Source organism: Ovis aries, chromosome 3 (genome assembly GCF_016772045.2).
Source record: "Ovis aries strain OAR_USU_Benz2616 breed Rambouillet chromosome 3, ARS-UI_Ramb_v3.0, whole genome shotgun sequence".
NCBI lineage: Eukaryota > Metazoa > Chordata > Mammalia > Artiodactyla > Bovidae > Ovis > Ovis aries.
Genome location: NC_056056.1, coordinates 117,488,359 through 117,512,157, shown reverse-complemented (window position 1 = coordinate 117,512,157; position 23,799 = coordinate 117,488,359). Strand labels below are relative to the sequence as shown.

General features: G+C 36.9%; 1 protein-coding gene across 20 annotated transcripts in view; it reads left to right on the top strand.

The window, feature by feature from the left end:
- Nucleotides 1-23,799, top strand: part of PPFIA2 (PTPRF interacting protein alpha 2) — a 509,064-nt gene that overhangs the window by 316,572 nt on the left and 168,693 nt on the right. For 18 of the 20 annotated variants that reach the window (XM_060412495.1, XM_060412493.1, XM_027967176.3 and 15 more), the window contains one exon: nt 1,262-1,336. The exons of the other annotated variants lie outside the window; for them this stretch is intronic. In XM_060412495.1, coding sequence (XP_060268478.1) covers nt 1,262-1,336 — 75 coding nt within the window. The remainder of the gene's footprint in view (nt 1-1,261; nt 1,337-23,799) is intronic. 20 annotated transcript variants of the gene reach the window in all.

Genomic DNA, 23,799 nt, shown 5'->3' with positions numbered 1-23,799 from the left:
TCAGGCATTAATTCTTTCTTATTTATGGTGTATTTCAAGAGTTAAGTGCAACCAGTCACCTGAATAATTTCAGTTTTCATGATGCTGTATTAAAATAACTGAGATTTTTTAAAAATTCTAATTAGAGTCTAGATCCATAAGCTATCACTTGTTTTTTCATGTCTGCTAACTAGAAAATGTACTTCAATTTTAAAATTATTGTGTATATAGGTTTCTAGATACTCTGTGTATTTAACTTATATCCCCAGTTAAATCTTACTTTAAAAAATAAAAAATATTAATTAAACTATACCACTAATAAATTAATAAAATTGAATTTTATTATGCAATTTATTTATATAATTACATATTAAAATGTTTACTGTTATATTCCCATGGAAAATCAATGTTAATCATAAATAATCTAAAACTCACCATGAATTCTGTTTCAAATTAAATCCATAAATTTTGTTGATTTTTTTAAGGAAAATTAAACTGCTGTAGTCATTTATTTTAGTTTAGCCAAATTTCTTTCTCTGAGCTTTTCTACTTTTGATGCATTTAATATGAAGCATATCTGTAAATCTGAACATAAGATAACTAAAACAATTTTAGAAGTTCTAAGAAAACAAGATCAAAGAAACTCTTCTCTGAGTTTCATTTGTATATGAAACATTTGGAAATCATTACTTTCAAACTGAATGTGCATTCTTTGGTTCTGTAAAATATAATGGTTTAACCTTTGGTATCTGAAAAGTAGTTAGGAATTCCAGAGTAATTACATACTTTCCAATCCCTCAATAACAATGTAGACCTCTAACTAATACAGAATTAATTTTGTGAGCAATGGGCAACAATTTTCAGGTTCTAAGAATCCTTTGCTTTTAGACAAATTAGTTTGTACTAAACATCAAAGGAAAAAAACTTATTTTTTAAAGCAGTAAAAGTTTTTTGCCTGTATCTTATGCTTAATCAGTGACTGTTTTTCAGGTGAATTCATAATAAACTTTTTGAACTTTGCCTCCACTTACTATGGATCAGAATTCAGTACAAGAGGAGTTGATCTTAACCGAAACACAAGAAGGACTTGCTTACAAGAAAAATCCCTTGATACAGTCATATTGTAAAGTGACAACATAGTCCTAGTATTCCTGAGCACTTAAGGATATAAATAGTCTGATAGCTTGCCAAATGTGACTGTCTCTGGTAATATTAATGGATTCAGCACAGTTCAATATGTCTGGGATGTACATTACTGCCCATATTCTGGTTTTTCTTCTAGGTAAGGGAGCGACTGAGGGTTTCTTTAGAAAGAGTCTCTGCACTGGAAGAAGAACTAGCTGCTGCTAATCAGGAGGTAACATACCAAACTTTCTCCTCTTTCGAGGTGCAATATCGATAACATTATATCCCTTGTGTTTCACGTCACGTTCATTAAAACTGTCACAAAAAATAGATTACATTCTGTATATGCCACTGAACAAGGCCTGTTCAAACTAGTTGCCAGAGTTATGTTTTCTGATTTCTGGTGATTCAGATCTGTCACTAAGAGATGAAAGGAAAATTATCAAGAGCTAGTGATATGAGAGCTACTGAGATGGGGGTTTAGAAAGACTGCCGTCAGAATGCCAGTCCTTTTAAGAAGTAAAACACAGCTCCAAAACTGGAACACACGTCAAATATCTGTTAAATTAGGAAACTGTTACAAATGAAGCATCGTGCCCATGTTTAGTGGCATTGCTGAAGCCCCTCTTTTGCTCTCATTCATGACGTTAAGAAAGTATTTTATAATCATCCATGAGATTTACAGGGTTGTTTTTCCTTTAGAATATTTTATTTCCTTGGTTGTTTGTCTACCAATGAACTTGAGTCATTGGATAAGATATAGATGAGTGATAGATAGATAGATGGATCTCACATTAAATGTATACAGGCCACTAAAATAGCCCCATCTCTCTCTGTCTCTCTCCTTTTCTCTGATAATTATTTATAATTATCTACCAGGCTACCTTTTTTTCAGAAGTCTGTTCCAGGAATGTAAATACAGGTATTATTATTACTAAACAATTTAGCAAACTCTTCCTATTTTTAAATACTTAAGCAAGTGGGAGGTCAGTGTCCCTAATTATAGGCTTACCACGAGATTCTTAACAAAATAATACATTTACATTTCACATAAAAACAAGTATATATTTACAACCATGCTAAAAATCTTGTCTGGTACAAACTCCCTTGTTTTTTTTTTTTTTAATTAGCTAGGCTAATGAAATGAGCTTCTATAGGCTTTTGTTTGTTCTAGGTTTAACAATTTAAACTTCAGAAATAATGCATTTCCCATTCTCACAGAGATTTTGGAGTTAGCACCCTTTAACACTTTTCTTTATGTAATCTATTCTTCGGAGACTTCACCCATGTCTCCTTCATCCAAGACTTCAACCATGACTCCTGTGAAAAAAGAAACCAAATCTATAACTCAGCATTCATGCTCTTTTCTGAGCTCCACTAAAGGGTTTAAAAACTGGTTTGGCATCTTCAAGGGCTCTGCTAATATTTGTATAGATTGTTCTCTGCCACAGGTGTCCAGCAAGCATTAATCAAGGATTAAACCATTTAGGATTTAATAATGAAGACATGCACTAAAGGGCCTGTAAACATTTATAGGCACCCACTTTTCTAGTTAACAAAAATTACCATGTGTGCTGACAGGCCTCCCTAGGTGTCCCTAGTGCCCCCTAGATTCTCTGTGGCACATTAATGAAGTGAAATAAGCAGTCTTATTAAAAAGAATATGAGATAACTATATGTTCTGTTGTGAAAGCTCCAAAGCATTCTATTATGGAAAAAGGAAGAAGTTGCGCAGAATGCTCCCAATTTTGCACAACTACAAATAATAGCAATGCAATTTTAAAAAACTAATTAATTAAGAAAATAATGCATTATTATAGGACTAGAAAAAAACCTAGCCAAACTGTTACCGTTAGTTGTCTTTGGTGTTTGCAAACATGTACTATATATTTCTATAGTCTTTTTTTAAATAACTTTTCATTATACTTATAAATAAATGAAATAATAAACACTTTAGAGTCAGATGCCATTTTCCATATTAGAGTATTCTATTGGTATGTTAATAATAGCAATAGCTAATATTTATTGAGTGCTTTAAATCTCTAGGGTTTAGGCTACATAGACATATATCAGCAGAATAATACTGGAAGTTCAGTTCAGTTCAGTTCATTCACTTGGTCGTGTCTGACTCTTTGTGACTCCATAGACAGCAGCATGCCAGGCTTACTAGTGTTATTTTACAAGTGAACCCACAGAGATTATTTCTCCTAATGTACCACTATTCTCTCTTACTTAAAAGTGTGATTGTCTTTGAATTTATCTTAGCTCTATGCATTCACGGGGTTTTGATGCATGCATTCAACCTTATCCACACTCTATCCTACATTCATTTGTTCTCATTTTTCCATATACATCAAAACCACCATAATAGATCTTCCTTATTCTCAACTGGGATGTTACAGTAGGGTTTCTGCTGTATAATTCTTCAAGGTTAAATCTACTAAGCAAAGCTCCATTCATACTGATTATTATCATATTTTCTGATATATAATATAATCTATGCCATATTAATATACTACTAACATAATGATATAACTTACATATTCAGTTCAGTTCATTTCAGTTGCTCAGTCGTGTCTGACTCTTTGTGACCCCATGGACTGCAGCATGCCAGGCCTCCCTGTCCATCACCAACTCCTGGAGTTTATTCAAACTCAAGTCCATTGAGTCAGTGATACCACCTAACCATCTCATCCTCTGTCGTCCCCTTCTCCTCCCACCCTCAATCTTTCCCAGCATCAGGGTCTCTTCAAATGAGTCAGTTCTTCACATCAGGTGGCCAAAGTATTAGAGTTTCACCTTCAACATCAGTCCTTCCAATGAATATTCAGGACTGATTTCCTTTAGCATGGACTAGTGGGATCTCCTTGCAGTCCAAGGGACTCTCAAGAATCTTCTTCAACACTGCAATTCAAAAGCATCAATTCTTTGGCACTCAACATTCTTTATAGTCCAACTCTCACAGCCACACATGACTACTAGAAAAAACCATAGCTTTGACTGGATGGACTTTGTTGGTGAAGTAATGTCTCTGCTTTTTAATATACTGTCTAGGTTGGTCATAACTTTTCTTCCAAGGAGTAAGCGTCTTTTAATTTTATGGCTGCAATCACCATCTGCAGTGATTTTGGAGCCCCCAAAAATAAAATCTGACACTGTTTCCACTGTTTCCCCATATTTGCCACGAAGTGATGTGACCAGATGCCATGATCTTAGTTTTCTGAATCTTGAGCTTTAAGCCAACTTTTTCACTCTCCTCTTTCACTTTTATCAAGAGACTCTTTAGCTCTTCGTCACTTTCTGCCATAAGGGTGATGTCATCTCCATATCTGAGGTTATTGATATTTCTCCTGGCAATCTTGATTCCAGCTTGTGCTTCTTCCAGTCCAGCATTTCTCATGATGTACTCTGCATATAAATTAAATAAGCAGGGTGGCAATATACAGCCTTGACATACTCCTTTCCCTGTTTGGAACCAGTCTGTTGTTCCATGTCCAGTTCTAACTGTTGCTTCCTGACCTGCATACAGATTTCTCAAGAGGCAGGTCAGGTGATCTGGTATTCCCATCTCTTGAAGAATTTTCCACAGTTTGTGGTGATCCACACACTCAAAGGCTTGGGCAAAGTCAATAAAGTAGAAATAGATGTTTTTTCTGGAACTCTCTTGCTTTTTCAAAAATTTACATATTTATGAATGTTAATAATATAATGATCACTAATACTAGGGCTAATACCTCTTATTAGCCCTATTTCTCTGAGTCATTCTAACATCTTGTTAAATTATAGTATTCATTGTTTTTGAAAGCAGCCAGCATTTTTCCTGACTCTAAATCTTACTTACGTTAATGTCTCTCTTGGAATGTGTCCACAACCCCAATTCACCCATTGAAATCATACTTCCCCATTTAAACTCAAGTTCAGACATCACCTTTCTAATGAAATCTTTTATGATTTCTATCCAATAATCAATGCTTCTTAGTTTAAATTGCTTAATCTCATTGCTTCAGCATTTGTTTTGACTGTTAAACAAGTATTAGAGTTTATTATATACCTGTCTAAGTCTAGGTTGTTAGTTCTCTGAGAAAGTGAGCTATGTCGTGCTTATTTGTGCTTTCTTCACTTAGTACAGTGATATCAACTTTGTGATCAATATATATTTGTCAGCTTGCATTGTATAGAGTTCCTTCTATTTGGTGTTTTCACATTGTTCCTTGGGTATTTCCTTAATTATGTAGTTGGAACAACTTTCATCATGCTCAATAAACAGCACTATATTGATCATGTGTATAAAATAAGGATGCTTGTCCTTTCAAAATATAATTATTGAGCAACTACTGTGTACAGAAAATTCTGTGAGTCTCTGATGGTAGAAATAGAAAAAATAAAATGATAAATAAGCATTATGCAAATGTTTATATGGACTTGCCTGGTGGCTCAGTGGTAAAGAATCAGCCTGCCAGTGCAGGAGAGTCAGGTTTAATCTCTGGATTGGGAAGATCTCCTGGAGAAGGAAATGGCAACCCACTCCAGGATTCTTGCCTGGGAAATTCCATGGACAGAGGAGCTTGGCAGGCTACAGTCCATGGGGTCTCAAAGAGTTGGACATGACTTAGTGACTAAGCAACGGCAACAAAATGCTTATATAATTTGTCCTCCAGTGATGAAGACAAACATATAAGCATATTAGTAAAGTGTAACTTAGTACAAAACTAAATAAATATAAAATAGAGACTCAAACAAAGTACAAAAAAGCAGAGAGATGAAGGGTATTTGTTTTGAACCAAATTATCAGAGAAAATTTCACCCATGAAGGAAAACTATGATTTGGCTTCAAAACTGTGGGGAAACATTTTAAGCTGAGCAAACAGTATGATTAAGGAAACCTGAAATTGCCTGTTTCAGAAATAATGGATGATATTGTATTGGTAAGAATCTAGGTATGAAAAAGTGTGGAAGAGGAGGAAAGAGAGGATAACAGGACTCAGATTCTAGAAAACCCTGAATGTCATGCTCAGAATGTGGAATTTACTCTTTATGAAATTAAAAAGCACTGAGGTGTAGTTTTGTATTTGTTTTGTAGTGTTTTATTTTTGGTTTTGGTTTTTGTGTTGGTAAAGTGAAATCCACTGAAAATGTGTTCTTTTTCTCTTTTATAAACTGTGGGGTTAGGACGGAGCAGAGCTGAAAAGTTGACAATCTGTTATGGCTAGCTGACATAATGAAATGTGATTTTTTCAAATCTGTTATGGAAAATTACAGGGTGAAAGCTAACTATAATGAGGAATTACTATTTAAGAGGTCCAGAATCTCAGTTCATGAAAATAAGAAAATTTTTGAAGTTGAATGGTGGTAATGATCATATAACAATGTAAATCTACTTATTGCCACTTAGCTGTACACTTAAAATGTTTTAAATGGCAGATTTTATATACTATTTATCACAATAAAAACTAATTATAATGCAATAATACTAAAGTGAAAATGAAACCACGAGCTTTAGCAGTAATTAACTGTATGGACATGAATGAGGAAAAGCAGATGGTATTTACAAAAAACTTCCTAGAGATATCCTGCCATTTACAACAACATGGATAATCATGAACTTTGAGGGCATTATGCTAAGTTAAATAAGTTAGACAAAGAAAGACAAATACTATGAGATCTCATTTATATACAGATTCTAAAAATGTCAAACACACAGAAAGACTAGATTGGTGTTGCTAAAGGCTAGAGTTTGGGGAAAATTGGGAGATGTTTGTCAAAGAATATAAACTTTCTGATATACAATTATTAAGATTAGGAGATCTGATATACAGAATGGTGACTACAGTTCACAACACTCTTATCAGTTCAGTTCAGTCACTCAGTCATGTCCAACTCTTTATGACCCATGGACTGCAGCACTCCAGGCTTCCCTGTCCATCACCACTCCTGGAGCTTGCTCAAACTCATGTAGTATACCTGAAATTTACTAAGAGTAGGTCATAAATGTTCTCAGCATACACATGCACACACACACGCACACACACGTGAAGTATTAGATATGTTAGTTAGGGCTTCCCTGATAGCTTAGTTGATAAAGAATCTGCCTGCAATGCAGGAGACCCTGGTTCAATTCCTGGATCCAGAAGATCCGCAGAAGGGATAGGCTACCCACTCCAGTGTTCTTGGGATTCCCTTGTGGCTCAGCTGGTAAAGAATCTGTCTGCAATGCGGGAGACCTGGGTTCAGTCCCTGGGCTGGAAGATCTCCTGAAGAAGGGAAAGGCTACCCACTCCAGTTAGTTAACCTTATTGTGGTAATCTTTCATAATATACACATATATCAAATATTCACATTGTATGCCTTAAACTTATAAATGTTTTTCATCAGTTATATATCCATAAAGCTGGAAAAAAAATTTAAAATATTCCTAGGGAAAAATATTTACCTAGAATTTTGAGGGTGACTAAAAAGAGCTTGTCAGATGAAGCTGGAGGAAGAAAAAAGAAGCAGGCAGTATTAGAGATGGGGATGAGGCTGCAGAGAAAGGCAGACCTGAGTCTGGGATGCCTAGAGCCTGGCTTCATCCTGTAGACAACGGTGAATCACCAACAAGTTTTTTTAAAGGGAAGAAATATAATCAGATTTTTAATGTTGCAGACTAGCATACAAGAGTTACAGCTAAAAAATATATGTCTGAGTCAATATACTATGTTTATAGTTCAGATAAAAATCACTACTGCTTCTTGAAAGAAAGAGGACTCCTGTTGCAAAATACCCACCTTAAACAGAGAACTTGAACAATCTGGCATTTCTAAGTTCTTTTACTAATGGGAAATACTAATAAATGAAAGAATCAAAACAACATTGTAAATAAATACATATACATAATGAAAATTTGCTGTTATTTTATGCCTCTTTGAATAGCCCTATAAGGGCAGACTGTATTGTTAACATTGAATACATCTTCCAGGCCATTGTCCTAAAAAAGTGAGTCCAGATTCTTTAGACAGAGAAAATGCAATCAAGTCTTTATTTCTTGAAGAGTACTTTTGTTATTGCTTAAAACTGGAAAACTACAAAAAAAAAAGTACAATAAAGAGAAGTACAGAGGAATAAATAGATTACATTCTAACAATGTGTTCTCTTTTAGCAGAAGCCCGTGTGCTTTTTTAATTATTTAATTAAGCCAGACAAAATGGATTATTCAGAAGCTACAGTAAAAGTTCAATTGACAGACTAATTTCACTGAGTACACAGCTGTACTTATTTTAAAAGCTTTTCTGCATGATTGTATTATATCTAAAAAGAACTAGCACATTTAGTTGTAGACTGTATTTTTATGTTGCTTTTATTCTATTTTTTTTTTTCATTTTATTCCAGCCACTGAATCTATCAACTTTCAATAAGAATTATCTTAAGGAAATTAGCATTTCATGTTACTTCATCTACAACCAGCCTTATTCCTAAAGTCTTATTTCCTAAGGAAAAATTAAAGAACTTTATGGGCAAACCAGGTCTCATTCACATTCAGAATACTGGATCAAGATGATGAGAGGGGCTAGAGACAACAAATTCACATTTGAGGAGTTTATAGAACCGTGGAATATGGCCATTGTTTTAAGTACATTGCACTTTTAATAATCACTACAGTCTTTTGAGTTAAGAACCAGTACTGTATTGAATCCATGGGTGTGGAAAAGGTCAATAGGTATAGACAAAGGTGAAACCTACACCAAAAAGTAGTCAAGAGTCCTTGAAGCAAAAAAAAAAAAAAAAAAAAAGATAGAAAGAGGGAGAGAGAGACAAGAGTTTTAAGTGGAGACTGGATGTATCAGCAGCATCAAATGTTTCATAGAAAACTGTGAGATCATGTCTAATATGAGGTTATTAGGTTTGCAATTAGAAAGTCTCTGAAAATGTTGGCAAAGATATTATAGTAAACTATAATGGAAGGAAACTATAATGGCACTATAATGGAATCGCTGTGATGAAAAGAATTTGAGTAAATTAGAAGTCTAAAAATGGGAGACAGTGAGGAATACTCATCTGAGAAATTTGGCAATGAAGGAGAGAGGAGGGTGAAAGCTAAATAAGTAGGCAATATTCAGGGACAGCCTGTTGAGGAAGCTTACAGCCACTACAAAAAAGGAGAAAGAAGGGATTATTGATGGACAACAGGGAAGAGGATAAGAGTGATTTGGAGATCAATGGAAAATAGTAGAACGCCTTCCTTTGAGAATTGTGGGAAGGAAAATGGAGTGTGTAGCAGAGATGTGAATGAAGATTTTGATCTGGAGAGGAAAGAAGACATAGGAATTTTGTCAGAGGGTCATCCCAAGGAAATGGATTATCTGCTAAGGGAGGTGGAAAAAGAGTTACTTTTGTGAGTTTAAAAAGGTTGAGAGTACCATAATGTAGAATATGACATAGAGTCAATAAGACTACTGCTGCTGCTGCTAAGCCGCTTCTGTCATGTCCGACTCTTTGCGACTCCATAGATGGCAGCCCACCAGGCTCCCCCGTCCCTGGGATTCTCCAGGCAAGAACACTGGAGTGGGTTGCCATTTCCTTCTCCAATGCATGAAAATGAAAAGTGAAAGTAAAGTCACTCAGTCGTGTCCGACTCTTAGCGACCCCATGGACTGCAGCCTCCTAGGCTCCTCTGTCCATGGGATTTGCCAGGCAAGAGTACTGGTTTACCATTGCCTTCTCCATCAATAAGACTAAGCAAAGACAATTTGGGGTGGGATGATAGACTCAGAGGAAGCTCTCATTAAGTTATCCTGGCAAATTAAATAAAGCCAGTTTCCATAGCACTTATGAACTGAAACAACATGGATTCATCATGGTATTTCCTTATCTAAATTTATGAAGTTCTGTTCTGTTATTCATCATGATTTGAAAGAAAGAGATACAAATATGAAACTAAAGTTGTCTCAGGTGACTTTGCTTCAGAGGTAAAATATTGCCCTAAAACTTGATAGGAGTAAAATTCAGGAAGCTTCTGAAATTCATGAGCAACTCAATATTTAAATAATTAGAAAGAAATTTGTTAAAGATAAACCAGAAGAACCAGGGGGAAAGTGGAAAAGTGGTTGAGCAGTGCTTATTAGAAACATTTGCCTTGTGGGAGCTGATAGCAATACTTATTGAAATTTGTAGGATCACTTATTTGCAGAATTAATGAAATGACCAAGTAATTTTTCTCTTTCAATTAAACCTGCCCTTTCTGTTAGTGGAAATCTCCAGATATAGAAAAGGACACCACTGAAAAAGTTCTTGAGTTAAATTATTTCATAATCCTAAAATTGGTAATTATTTATTTTGATAGACCTTTTGCCAATTACTCAATATTTTGGTTCATTTCATTCTGTCTCTTTCCCAGTTCTATGAGATATAAGCAGATTTAATATTTTATGTCTCTCACTGCCTTTATCAAAATGATTAATCTTAAAACATCTTTCTGATTTCCTACATGTTTATGTACACAACATATCCTAATTCAACTGATTGGTTTATTTTCATCATTAGTAAATGAAACTTTTCATTATCAGTAAGTTCCTTGATCAACTTGAATTCTCATTCCAATAAAAGTCTAATGTAAGTTTCATGTTTTATTAGCATTTGAGTCATCATGGTTCAGCTTTTTTCTTTTCTAGATGTTTATTTGGATTTTATTTATTTTCTTTTTTAAAATATAATTTTATTTATTTTAATTGGAGGTTAATTACTTTACAATTTTGTATTGGTTTTGCCATACATCAACATTAATCTGCCGCAGGTATACACATGTTCCCCATCGTGAACCCCCCTCCTTCCTCCCTCCCTATACCATCCCTCTGGGTCATCCAGCCCCAAGCATCCAGTATCATGCATCGAACCTGGACTGGCGATTCATTTCATATGTGATATTATACATGTTTCAATGCCATTCTCCGCAAATTGAAGGATAATTGCATTACAGTATTGTGTTTGTTTCTACCATCAACATGAATCAGCCATAGGTTTACCCATGTTCCCTCCCACTTGAACCTTCCTCCCACCTCCCTCCCCATCCCACCCCTCTAGGTTGTTAGGAGCCCTGGTTTGAGTTCCCCGAGTCATACAGCAAATTCCCATTGACTGTCTATTTTACATATTTTCCATGTTACTCTCTCCATACATCCCACCCTCTCCTTGCCCACCCCCCGCCACCCATGTCCAAAAGTCTGTTCTCCACGTCTGTGTCTCCATTGCTTCTCTGCAAATAGGTTCATCAGCAAAACTTTTTAAATGACAACAGTGTTTGCATAAGATAATGCCATCCTTGCAGCTGCAAACTTAGATCCCTTGAAGGTAATGAAAAATCCTCTGACATGGTCTTTTTAGATTGCCTGCAAACTGTTATGAGTTTCCATAAAGCCACTTACTGGGAACCTACTCTTCCTGTTGGAGCTGTATCATTTGGAGTTAGAAAATTGTGTAATTGTTAATTGATTTTATTTAATGCTAGCGTTTAATCATAGTGAAGGATGTCCTTTTTTGCTTGATATTGATCAACTGGAAGTTTCAGCATTGTCAAACCTATAGTTGTTTACAAAGGCTTACAATTCCCTATGACACCTCCAGATGTTCCTTTGTGATGATACTGCATTATGAACATAAGTATAGAGACTGTGAATTACCCAAATTATTATCATCAATAGAAAATGTCTTCGTTGTTGTTGATAATTGTACTGTTCCAGTACAAAGAATATTTCCCAAATAGAAAGGAATCAAGACCTCTTACAACAATGTATGTTAAATCTCAGCAGTGAAAAGAGAGCTAAAGAAACTGCTATTTTCTACTTCCACTATTTTTACTATTTTCAAGACCAGTGTGAAGCAATTGTTTAAAATATAGTTTAAAATTGTCTCCTGTTGTTTATGAGACGTTTGAAGTCTGTCTTCAAGTCTGTTAAAAGTCTCTGTTTTGGTTAGAATCTTTTCTTTGATGAAAATAGAAAGTTTGTTTTTCTTCTGATAGCAGATTTGGTTGTTTTATCTTTGCATATGGAGATCATGAATTTTTTTTTCTGTTAGCAAAATCATGCTTGATATTAATATTAATATCTTGGTCATAAACATCATAATTGATGGATATTACTTTACCCATGTGTTTATTAGCATATTCTTATTAACTCTAAAGCTAAAAAGTTGAGCAAGATGACTTATCCTTTTTAAGTGTAGTACTGAATTTAGTAAGAGACAAGGTATAAAGTAAAAATTTAAAAAGAACATTAAATTCAAGTCAAAAGATTTCAGTTTCAGTTGACTCCTGTGTCTATCACTTATGGATTCTATAACCCATGGTAATTTATTTAACCTCTGCACCTCAGCTTTTTCATCTGTGAAGTGGAATATTAATAAATTTGGGGCTAGTCTATCTTTCAAGGGAGTCATGATATTTAGATAAAATAGTATACAAGGAAACACTTTGTAAACTTGAAATACTTAAGTTGTATTACTTTTATTAGGTTTAAAAAGTGAATATCAGCTAATTAGTTAAATAGATGAAAACTCTCTACTGTTGACAGTGCTTTATTTAAACTCAGAACAAAATCCCCTTTTATTAAAGAAACAAAAAATATATTCATTCATAAGATGATTCTGTAGCACTACATGAATGTTATATATGACCTTTCAATTCACTCATTTATGCAGTTTGTAAAAATAATAGCACCTGCAAATCTGAGGGAGATTATTGTGTGCCTGGCATTATGCTAGGCACTGTACCTACCCCTCATTAGACACACACACACACAGACATATTTTTCAGTTAATCATTACAACCTATGAGAAAGTGTAGTTATTACTTGCATTTTGAAACTGAAACTTCAAGGAAATAAGTGAATTGTTTAGCATGTTGTCACTACTCAGCAGGGATCCAAAGCCAGGATGTCAGAAGACTTCTGATTTTAGTATTAAACAGTAGCCACAAGACTACCTGGCCTTTCTCTTAATAACAAAATTTCTTTAAATATGAAAACTGTTTCTAAATCAACAGTTTACTTATTAGTGGTTATTTAAACTCATCATGACATCTTTATATTTGTTGTGTTTCTATGGATTACTTCAAGGATTGTGGCTTCATTATATTGACAGAAAGATGCAACTGGCATTAATTAATGATATGCATTAAATCAATTGGGCTTTCCTGGGTGACGCAGTGGTAAAGAATCTGCCTATCAATGCAGGAGATGCAAGAGACGTGGGTTGATCAATGGGTCCAGATAATTGCCAGAAGTAGGAATTGGCAACCCATTCCAGTATTCTTGCCTGGAAAATACCAACCACAGAGGAGCTCAGAGGACTGTGGTCCATGGGATCACAAAGAGTCAGACACAATGTTTAATGTTCAGCAACTGAACACACATACACAAACAAATCAATTAGTTAAATTAACGTGCATTTGAACTGCCTTATATTGTGTTGAAATTAAACATTTCACTGTATAGAAAAAAGCACATTAAAACATCTAGATGCTATTTGTAATTATTTGGATAAATTTAATTACTAGATTTTGGCCCTTGCATCTAAATGTTTTCCCTTGGTGTAAACTACAGTATAACTCTACCTGGAATCCTGAAGGAAACAGCATGAGAGCATCATGGTTGTCTTCAGTCACTCAGTTGTGTCTGATTCTTTGTAACCCCTTGGACTGCAGCTGTCTAGGTGAAATCTGGGAGTTGGCGATGGACAGGGAGGCCTGGTGTGCTGTGCTTCATGGGGTCACAAAGAGTCAGACATGACTGAGCAACTGAACTGAACTGATCTGGACTGAAGCTGGCCAGGCTTCCCTGTCCTTGACCATTTCCCAGCGCTTGCTCAAACTCATGTCCGTTGAGTCAGTGATGCCATCCAACCGTCTCATCCTCTGTCTTCCCCTTCTTATCTTACCTTCAATCTTTCCCACCATCAGGGTCTTTTTCCAGTAAGTTGGCTCTTTCTATCAGGTGGCCAAAGTATTGGAGCTTCAGCCTCAGCCTCAGTCCCTCTAATGAATATTCAGGACTGATTTCCTTTAGGATGGATTGGTTGGATCTCCTTGCAGTCCAAGAGACTCTCAAGAGTCTTCCCCAACACCACAGTTCAAAACCATCAATTCTTCAGCACTCAGCCTTCTTTACGGTCCATCTCTCACATCCATACATGACTACTGGAAAAATCATGTCTTTGACTAGATGGACTTTTTTTTGGCAAAGTAGTATCTCTGCTTTTTACTGTGCTGTCTGTGTTGGTCATAGCTTTTCTTCCAAGGAGCAAGTGTCTTCTAATTTCATGGCTGCAGTCAGCATTGGCAGTGATTTTGGAGCCCAAGAAAATAAAGTCTGTCATTGTTTCCATTGTTTCCCCATCTATTTGCCATGAAGTGATGGGACCGGATGTCATGATCTTCATTTTTTTCAATGTTGAGTTTTAAGCCAGGTTTTTCACTTTCCTCTTTCACCTTCACCTAGAGGCTTCTTTATTCCTCTTAGCTTTCTGCCATAATGGTGGTGTTGTCTGCATATCTGAGGTTATTGTTACTTCTCCCAGCAATCTTGACTCCAGCTTATGCTTCATCTAGCCTAGCATTTCTCATGATGTTTTGTGCATATAAGTTAAATAGATTGACAATATACACCTTGACGTATTCATTTCCCAGTTTGGAACCAGTCCATTGTTCCATGTCCAGTTCTAACTGTTGCTTCTTAATTTCTCAGGAGACAGGTAAGGTGGTCTGATATTCCAACTCTTTAAGAATTTTCCACAATTTGTTGTGATCCACAAAGTCAAAGACTTTAGCATAGTCAATCAAGCAGATGTTTTTCTGGAACTCTCTTGCTTTTTTGATGATCCAACAGATGTTGGCAATTTGATCTTTGGTTCCTCTGCCTTTTCTAAATCCAGCTTGAACATCTGGAAGTCCTTGGTTCTTGTACTATTGAAGCCTAGCTTGGAGAATTTTGAGCATTACTTTGAATTTGAATTTGAGAACGTTGTATTGGTCCCTAAATTTTCAGTGTAGAAAATTTGAGACCTTACTTTTGCTAAACAAAATCAGAGGATTTCTGTTGCACTTCTCTATTCCCATTTCACTTTGGCAGGGAAGGACAATGGACCTCAAATGTTGAGAAATTTGGAAGCTCCAAAGAGGTGAGCTATGGTGACACTAAAAGGAAATATACGGACAGAAAGTTTGCATGGATTTCTTTAATCTGCTTTGTGTGTGTGTGTCAATGTGTGTGTAATTATTAATTTGACTGCTCATAATTTTACTTTTTAAAACCTTGGTAGCAGAAAACATTGCAAAAAGTGTAATCAGCTTATATTTGCCGTATACTATTTGTTTGTCTTAGCCTTTGTTGGTGGTGGTTTAGTCACTAAGTTGTAGCCGACTCTTAGCCTTTAGGGCTGCTAAAACAAACTACTATAGACTGGGTGGCTTAGACAACTATTTATTTCTCACAGTTCTCGATGCTACCTAATCAAACATCAAGGCCTGGTAAATTTGGTGTCTGATAAGAATTTGCTTCCTGGTTTACTGATGGTGCCTACTCTGGTGGAATGAATGAGAGAAACCTCTAGAGTCTCCTTCGTAAGGACACTAAATCTCGCTAATGTGGACTCCATCTTCATGGCTTAATCAACTCCCAGAGGCTTCACCTCCTATAACCATCACATTGGGAGTTTGGATTCAAGATATGGATTTGGAAGGGCGGGGCGCAGAAGTCTTCAATCTGTTAACACCATTACCAGCATCTAGCCAAACTTCAAAGTCCAGGGACACAGTCATTCATAAGACTGGCCTCACTTTTGACACCAACTCCAAGTTTATGGGGTTCACTAGGAAGACTCACAGAACTCACTGGATGCTATTACATTTACCATTATGGCTTATTACAGGGAAATGATACAGCTCAAAATTAACCAAGGAAAGAAATCTATAGGGCAGAGTCTGGGAGGGTTTCAAATGCTAAATTTCCATTGTCCCCAGAATACATTACCCTCCTAGAACTGATGTGAGATAATTCACCCAAGCTTTGACTCCAGAGTTTTTATTGAGTTTTATTTTACTTATTACATAAACATAACTGATAGTTTGATTGTCCATGTGGTTGTTCTCAGCCTTCAGGTAAAGACACAAGCCCTTCTAAATCATATGGTTGGTCTTTCTGACATTATCAGTACTGAAATAAGACTATTAATTGTGACCAACCCCATCCTATGATCTTCTGTAATTGAAAACATTCCTATCAAGTTTAATGCAGACTACCTCCAAAAGCTATAGGCAGAGGCCTGATCTCTCTTCAGGCAGAGCCAAATTCTTCACTACACAGCTAGATATCATCTTAACTGTCTCTCCTAACTGAAGATTTTTAATGAATGATCAGTGTTGATAATATCTCCTTATTTAATAACATACTCATAAAGCCAATATGTTATTTTCTACTCAGAAAATACTGAGATTGGGAGATAAGGAGGGAGGAAAAAACCTGTAAGTAAAATCAGAATATGTGTTAAGAAAGTTTTATAAAAACCAATTAACAAGAAACTGAGAGGGACAGAGAGAGAGAGAAAGAGAGGGAGGGAGAAAAGCCTGAAAAGGAGTGGGAGAAAGAAAATATAATTTTCTTAAGATAAAATTGCAATACAGTTATAGTGGCAGAAGTATTTTAGGGGAGCCTACTATTTGGGGGCAGTGGACTGGGTCAAGCACTTGAGTGCTGCATTTTAATGCACTTCCAGGAAATTTCAGTTACCCTCCTCACCTTTATGGAACTCCACATTATGAGATAATTGCTGCTATTAACAGTGAGAATTTATTGAGATCCTGCTAATGCCTCATCACTTTATAAGTCCGAATGTGGTGTCACAATTTTAAAGTAACTCACCTGAATACACAGCGAGTAAATGTTTGAGCAACTGTTCTTTCTTTGAGTCTATTCATTTCTTCACATCCTTACCTTTTAAAACTTTTTGCAAGGTAGTGATTAATTCCCACTTACTCCCAAAGGAATAGCTATTTTCTATCCAAGGACTTGGATGGGTTTGCACCCTTGCTGATATCTCTGTTGTATCAAGAACAAAGTGACTAGGTGAGGAAAACAAGTTAATATTTCAATATTAGAAAAAGAGAAACCTACTGATATCTTTTAAAAAATATTCTTTCTAACACAGAGAAGCCTCTCATACAAAGGAAGAATAGAAAGGTTGTCCACCCTAGAGCACTGGTTCTCAATCAACTGAACACCAGCTTCACCTGTAGAGCTTTTGAAAAATACAAGCACACCCAGAAATTCTGATTCATGGTTAGCATGAAGCCTGACTATCTGCACTTAAAAATTATATAGTTTAATTCTGATTTGAGAACTAGAGTAGGGATATAGTAGAGAAACACTATAGCAGACAGACATAGGTTTGACTCAGTCTGCCAATTAAAAAACTGTGTGGCTTTTACAAATATTATCACTTTACAGAAAAGGAGAAAGTCACAGAGAAGGTAAATAAGGTCATACTGTGAGAAAGTGGTAGAACCAGAATTCTGCTTTATATTTCATGATCTTGGTAAGTGCTCTGCAGAATCTACTGGACAGCTGTCAAGTACTGTTGTGGGTCTTGAGGACATACCAGTGACTAAGTAACTAACTGCCTGCTCTCAAAGAGCTTATGTTGCTGCTGCTGCTGCTAAGTCGCTTCAGTCATGTCCGACTCTGTGCGACCCCAAAGATGGCAGCCCACGAGGCTCCCCCGTCCCTGGGATTTTCCAGGCAAGAACACTGGAGTGGGTTGCCATTTCCTTCTCCAATGCATGAAAGTGAAAAGTGAAAGTGAAGTCGCTCAGTTGTGTCCGACTCTTCACAAACCCATGGACTGCAGCCTACCAGGCTCCTGCATCCATGGGATTTTCCAGGCAAGAGTACTGGAGTGGGGTGCCATTGCCTTCTCCAGAGCGTATGCTAGAAATTTATAAATCTAAAATTAAGTTTAGGTAAAGAAAGATTCTATAAAGCAAATTACACAGAGCTATGAATAGAAAGCATTGCAAATATAATCCACACTTATTTTTAGTTTTTTTTATACATTCTCTCAGTTCTTACATTTGTAATGTTAACCAATGTCATCTAAAATATTCCTATTTAGACACAAGTTTAGCAAAGGGTATGTGGGGAAAAAACTCTACTTAATCAAATAATTCCTTTTCAGGGATAATTTATTCTGTGTTTCTACTGATTTAAATGAAATTAGAAATAATGTGTGAAAGTGAATAGAAAGCATAAGTCTAAAAACCAGGAAGTAGAGTTATCATTCTGATCTTCCCTAAGTCCACTTGAATAGTTTTTAAAGAAAGAGATGGACATGAGCCGCTACACCAAGGATTGGCAGACTTCTCTTTAAGGACCAGCTCGTAAATATTTTAGGTTCTATGGGCTGGAAGCTCTTTATCACAACTTCTTTATCGTTACAGAGAAAAAGCAATCAGACAATTATGTAAATAAATGTGCTTGGCCCTGTTCCAATAAAAATGTATTTATGGACAGTAGAAATTTAATTTCTTTTAATTTTTATGTATCACAAAGTATTATCCTTCTTTTGATATTTTGTAGCCATTCAAATATGTGAAAACCATTTTTAGCTTGAGAGCCTGACAAAAATAGGCAGCCTGAAGGCTGTAGTTGGCCACCCCCACAATACATGACTGCTTAGTTCATTTCCTGAGACTTCCTGTCACAGCCTTCAGTGATCTTTCACTGGGCTGCTGCCTCTGCCCGCCATACAGTAATAGACAGGAAAGAAATCCTCTGCACCTGAAGATTTCATATGCATTGGTCCTCAAACAAAAGGGGTGTATAACAGTCACCCCTGTTAGAATATTAAAATATTAATTTTGTTAATTTTAGATTAATATTAAAATAATAAAACCCACTGAAAGAATATTTTAAAATGCAGATTCATTAAAATGGGATCTGCATTTAATTTATTCGTTTGTTTTACAGTGAGTTATTTATTTTTATTAATTCATTTTTATTACAGGATAGTTGCTTCACAACGCTGTGTTAGCTTCTACTAGACAGCAAAATGACTCAGCCATACACATACATATATCCCCTTCATTTTGGATTTCTCTCCCATTTAGGATACAACAGTGCATTAAGTAGAGTTCAGGTATCCTATACTAAGGTGTATATGTGGAATGTAGAAAAATGGTTAAAGAGGCATGACCATTGCCAGGGTCCAGCCCCCGCAGGATCCAGGGGAACCCGAAGGAGAAACGGTGTTGGTGGATGATTTAGAGAGAGATAAAGAAAGAATGTTGTAGATAAGAAAATAGAAGAGAAAAAGAGGCTGGTATTCCTTGGTTTACACAGAAAGCCAATAAAGCCCCAAGACAAGGAGCTTGCTCTGTTCATGGAGGCCGCAGGTGCCCTCCTGGTCTCCCAAGGGAGTGAAAACACAGAACGCCTTCCCATTCAGGTCTTAGAAACCCAGGCAGATAAATGAATGAAGGGAGCCTCTATGCTCCAAGGGATCAGCCTGAAAAAGAGAATAAGAGAGAGAAAGAAAGAAAAAAAGAAAGAAAGAAAGACACGGGGTGACCAAGCTTCAGTGAGCGAGGCCCGTTACTTTATTTTCAAAAGGGACTTTTATACCTTGACTTGTACATAGAGGGAAATGAAAGATGCAAGGTCATGCAGAATCAGCCCAAATACTCCAGCAGTTTCGCCCTTATTGAAACCAGGATTTTTTCTGCATACCTTTCCCACAAATGATGTTGTGTACATTATCTTCTGGTCTTGGAGGCCTGTGGACATTTTATGACCCTCTTTTGATAAAGGCTGCTCAACCAGAAAACTTATTTTCCCTCAAAGTGTTTTTTCTTTATATTTCTAATCTATGTCAGCCTCAGAAAATATTAAACAGAGTTACATTTCTCATGGAGCAAAGGCGCAGTGAGTTACAAGAAAGAACCAATTAGCTCAAAGGTCTGATGTGGTTAATTTCAAGGCTACACTTGTTTTTCTTACATTCCAACTATGCCAACTAATGCACTCCCGGGTGCACAGTGGATAAGAGATATGGGAACTTAGCAGCAACCATTGGCCCAATAATGAAATCTTACACAAGCACTACTCTAATAGCTTTTAACTCTTTGAAAGGCTCTATGTTTTAGGCTTCCCATGCCTCTCACAGCTGGGAGGCTGCAAATAATCACATGAGTAGCTGCAAGAGTCTGGATAAACCTGCCAAGCAAGCTAGAATGCTAACAGAGGGGGTTTGATTTGAAATATTCCTCTCATGTCCAGGAGACTTATTAGCTAGAGGCCTAAGTTGATTTTCTCCAGAGAAAGGTGGTCAGGGATAGCCCCCTGTTAATGTCAGGAGAATTGGTGAAAGGCACAAAATAGTAAGACAGACAGATTCTGGTTTTGGGGTAGATGCTTGAGCTGGTCTAGGGAGCCCCTCGAGTCCTGAAGCCTTGCTTATCAGCTCTCTTCCTCATGACCTTGTCATGGGTGGAATGGCCCGTGCTGGCTCCCGGCAGACGATGATGTTGAACTGCTAAGAATCTTGGTCTAAATATAATGTAAATATAGGACATAAAACCTATAAACTGCAGATCGCAACACAGTGAGATATATATCACAATAAAGACAAAAATATGAAATGTTCTATGAAAAGTAAGTAGTAAAGAGCAGTTAGAAGTTAGTATTGGCAAGTGGAGAGAAAGTAGCAAGTGTTGTGCAAAACTGTCCTTCTATATAGATTATTCAGCTGAGTGCTGTGCATATATTCTGCCCTGGCCAATGACAAGAAAGGCCTGAGCACACTCTAAACAGGAGCTGTAATCTCCACATAGGTGAATTTACTTTTCCCCTGAATAGTTCTGTTCTTTGCTAGCTCTTGACTGTAGGCAATTCCCTTATAACCTGTTTCCCTCAATTGCACGCATGCTAAGTTGTTTCAGTCATGTCCAACTCTTTGTGACCATATAGACTATAGCCCACCAGGCTCTTCTGTCCATAGGATTCTCCAGGCAAGAATACTGGAGTGTGTCACCATGCCCACCTGCATCTCTTATATCTCCTGCATTAGCAGGAGGATTCTTTACCACTAGCACTACCTGGGAAGCCCAGTACCTCAATTCTAATAGAATATTCCTCATCAGGTTGCCAAGAGGTTTAAATGAGTTAATACATTTTTGACTGAAAATAAATGCAGAATGTGAGAGTTGTGAGTTAAGTTTTATTTGGGGCAAAATGAAGTCTATAGCTTGGGAGACAGCATTTCAAGGTAGCTCTGAGAAACAGCTCCAAAGAGTCAAGGGGCAAGTCAGAAAATAGGTGATATTTGTGAAGGGGGAGTGGAGAAGACAATGGCACCCCATTCCTGTACTCTTGCCTGGGAAATCCCATGGAGGGAGGAGCCTGGTAGGCTACAGTCCATGGGGCCACAAAGAGTCAAACACGACTGAGCGACTTCACTTTCACTCATTGGAGAAGGAAATGGCAACCCACTCTAGGGTTCTTGCCTGGAGAATCCCAGGGACAGAGGAGCCTGGTGGGCTGCTGTCGTGGGCTGCCATCTATGGGGTCGCACAAAGTCGGACATGACTGACGCGACTTAGCAGCAGCAGCAGCAGCAGCAGCAGCAGTGAAGGGGGAGTCCATGTAATCCAGCACTTATTTTGTACAGAAGGTTATTGCTAGTCATGAAGGATTTTAGTGCTTTTCTAGATATGAGGAAATGTGAGAATTGAGCTCATAAAATTTTCTCCTGAAAATATCTAGCCATCTGAAGACCAGCTCTGCCAGTTTTTTTCAGAGTTCCTCACTCCTGATCCCCAATCTGAACTCTTTTTGGGAGATGTTGAAGCCAATGCCTTCTGGAGCTCATACCTTGCAGATTGCAATTGCCAGTGGCAAGTGGCAATTTGTGGGTGACACACAGAGTGCTTAAAACTGTGCTGGGCACTTAGTATTTTTCAGTAAACATTACTGTTATTGATGTTGACATTGATCTTTTCAGCCATGATATTGTTGGACCTCTGTTTAATGATTGAATTGAGATCTGTAGAGATGGAGTGTGTGTCCAAATTAGGACTGACCAGCTGGCAGTTATTGAGTATGGGACATGATTTATCATTTACTCTCTGTAAATATCACTTTCTTCATCCATTAACAAAAGGTATAAAGACTACATAAGTTCTGGACACTTCCCATTTTGACATTTTATAACATGTACACGTTTTAAATATTAAAATGCATGCAAATGAATATAACACAAGATTATTACAGTTAGAACCAAATTAAATTGATTGCTTTAAAGGGGATTGTTGAGAATAGTGGGTTTAGTATACTTCTTTTGTGATTTCCAAGAAGGAACTAAATGGATGAATCCTTTTTATTACCCTGGCTTACTTTTTTATTTTAATTTTAATTTAAATTTATTTATTTTAATTGTAGGCTAATTACTTTACAATATTGTATTGGTTTTGCCATACATCAGCATGAATCCGCCCCGGGTGTACACATGTTCCTCATCCTGAACATCCCTCCCACCTCCCTCCCCGTACCATCCCTCCAGGTCATCCCAGTGCACCAGCCCCAAGCATCCTGTATCCTGCATCGAACCTGGACTGGTGATTCATTTCTTATATGATATTATACATGTTTCAATGCCATTCTCCCAAATCATCCCATCCTCTCCCTCTCCCACAGAGTCCAAAAGACTGTTCTATACATCTGTGTCTCTTTTGCTGTCTTGCATACAGGGTTATTGTTACCATCTTTTTAAATTCCATATATATGCGTTAGTATACTGCATTGGTGTTTTTCTTTCTGGCTTACTTCATTCTGTATAATAGGCTCCAGTTTCATCCACCTCATTAGAACTGATTCAAATGTATTCTTTTTAATGGCTAAGTAATACTCCATTGTGTATATGTACCACAGCTCTCTTATCCATTCCTCTGCTGATGGACATCTAGGTTGCTTCCATGTCCTGGCTATTATAAACAGTGCTGCGATGAACACTGGGGTACACATGTCTCTTTCAATTCTGGTTTCCTTGGTGTGTATGCCCAGCAGTGGGATTGCTGGGTCATAAGGCAGTTCTATTTGCAATTTTTTAAGGAATCTCCACACTGTTCTCCATGGTGGCTGTACTAATTTGCATTCCCACCAACAGTGTAAGAGGGTTCCCTTTTCTCCACACCCTCTCCAGCATTTATTGCTTGTAGACTTTTGGATCGCAGCCATTCTGACTGGCGTGAAATGGTACCTTATTGTGGTTTTGATGTGCATTTCTCTGATAATGAGTGATGTTGAGCATCTTTTCATGTGTTTGTTAGCCATCTGTATGTCTTCTTTGGAGAAATGTCTGTTTAGGTCTTTGGCCCATTTTTTGATTGGATCATTTATTTTTCTGGAATTGAGCTGCAGGAGTTACTTGTATATTTTTGAGATTAGTTCTTTGTCAGTTGCTTCATTTGGTATTATTTTCTCCCATTCTGAAGGGTGTCTTTTCACCTTGCTTATAGTTTCCTTTGTTGTGCAGAAGCCTTTAATTGCTTTTTTATATGCAAGAAATACTAATGGATATGGTTTCTGCCTTCTACAGTTTTTCAAGTACTTTCAAGCACCTTGAAATATTTTTCTTTGCCTTAAGACTCCTTCCCTTAGCATAACAGAGTTAAAAGGAATTGTT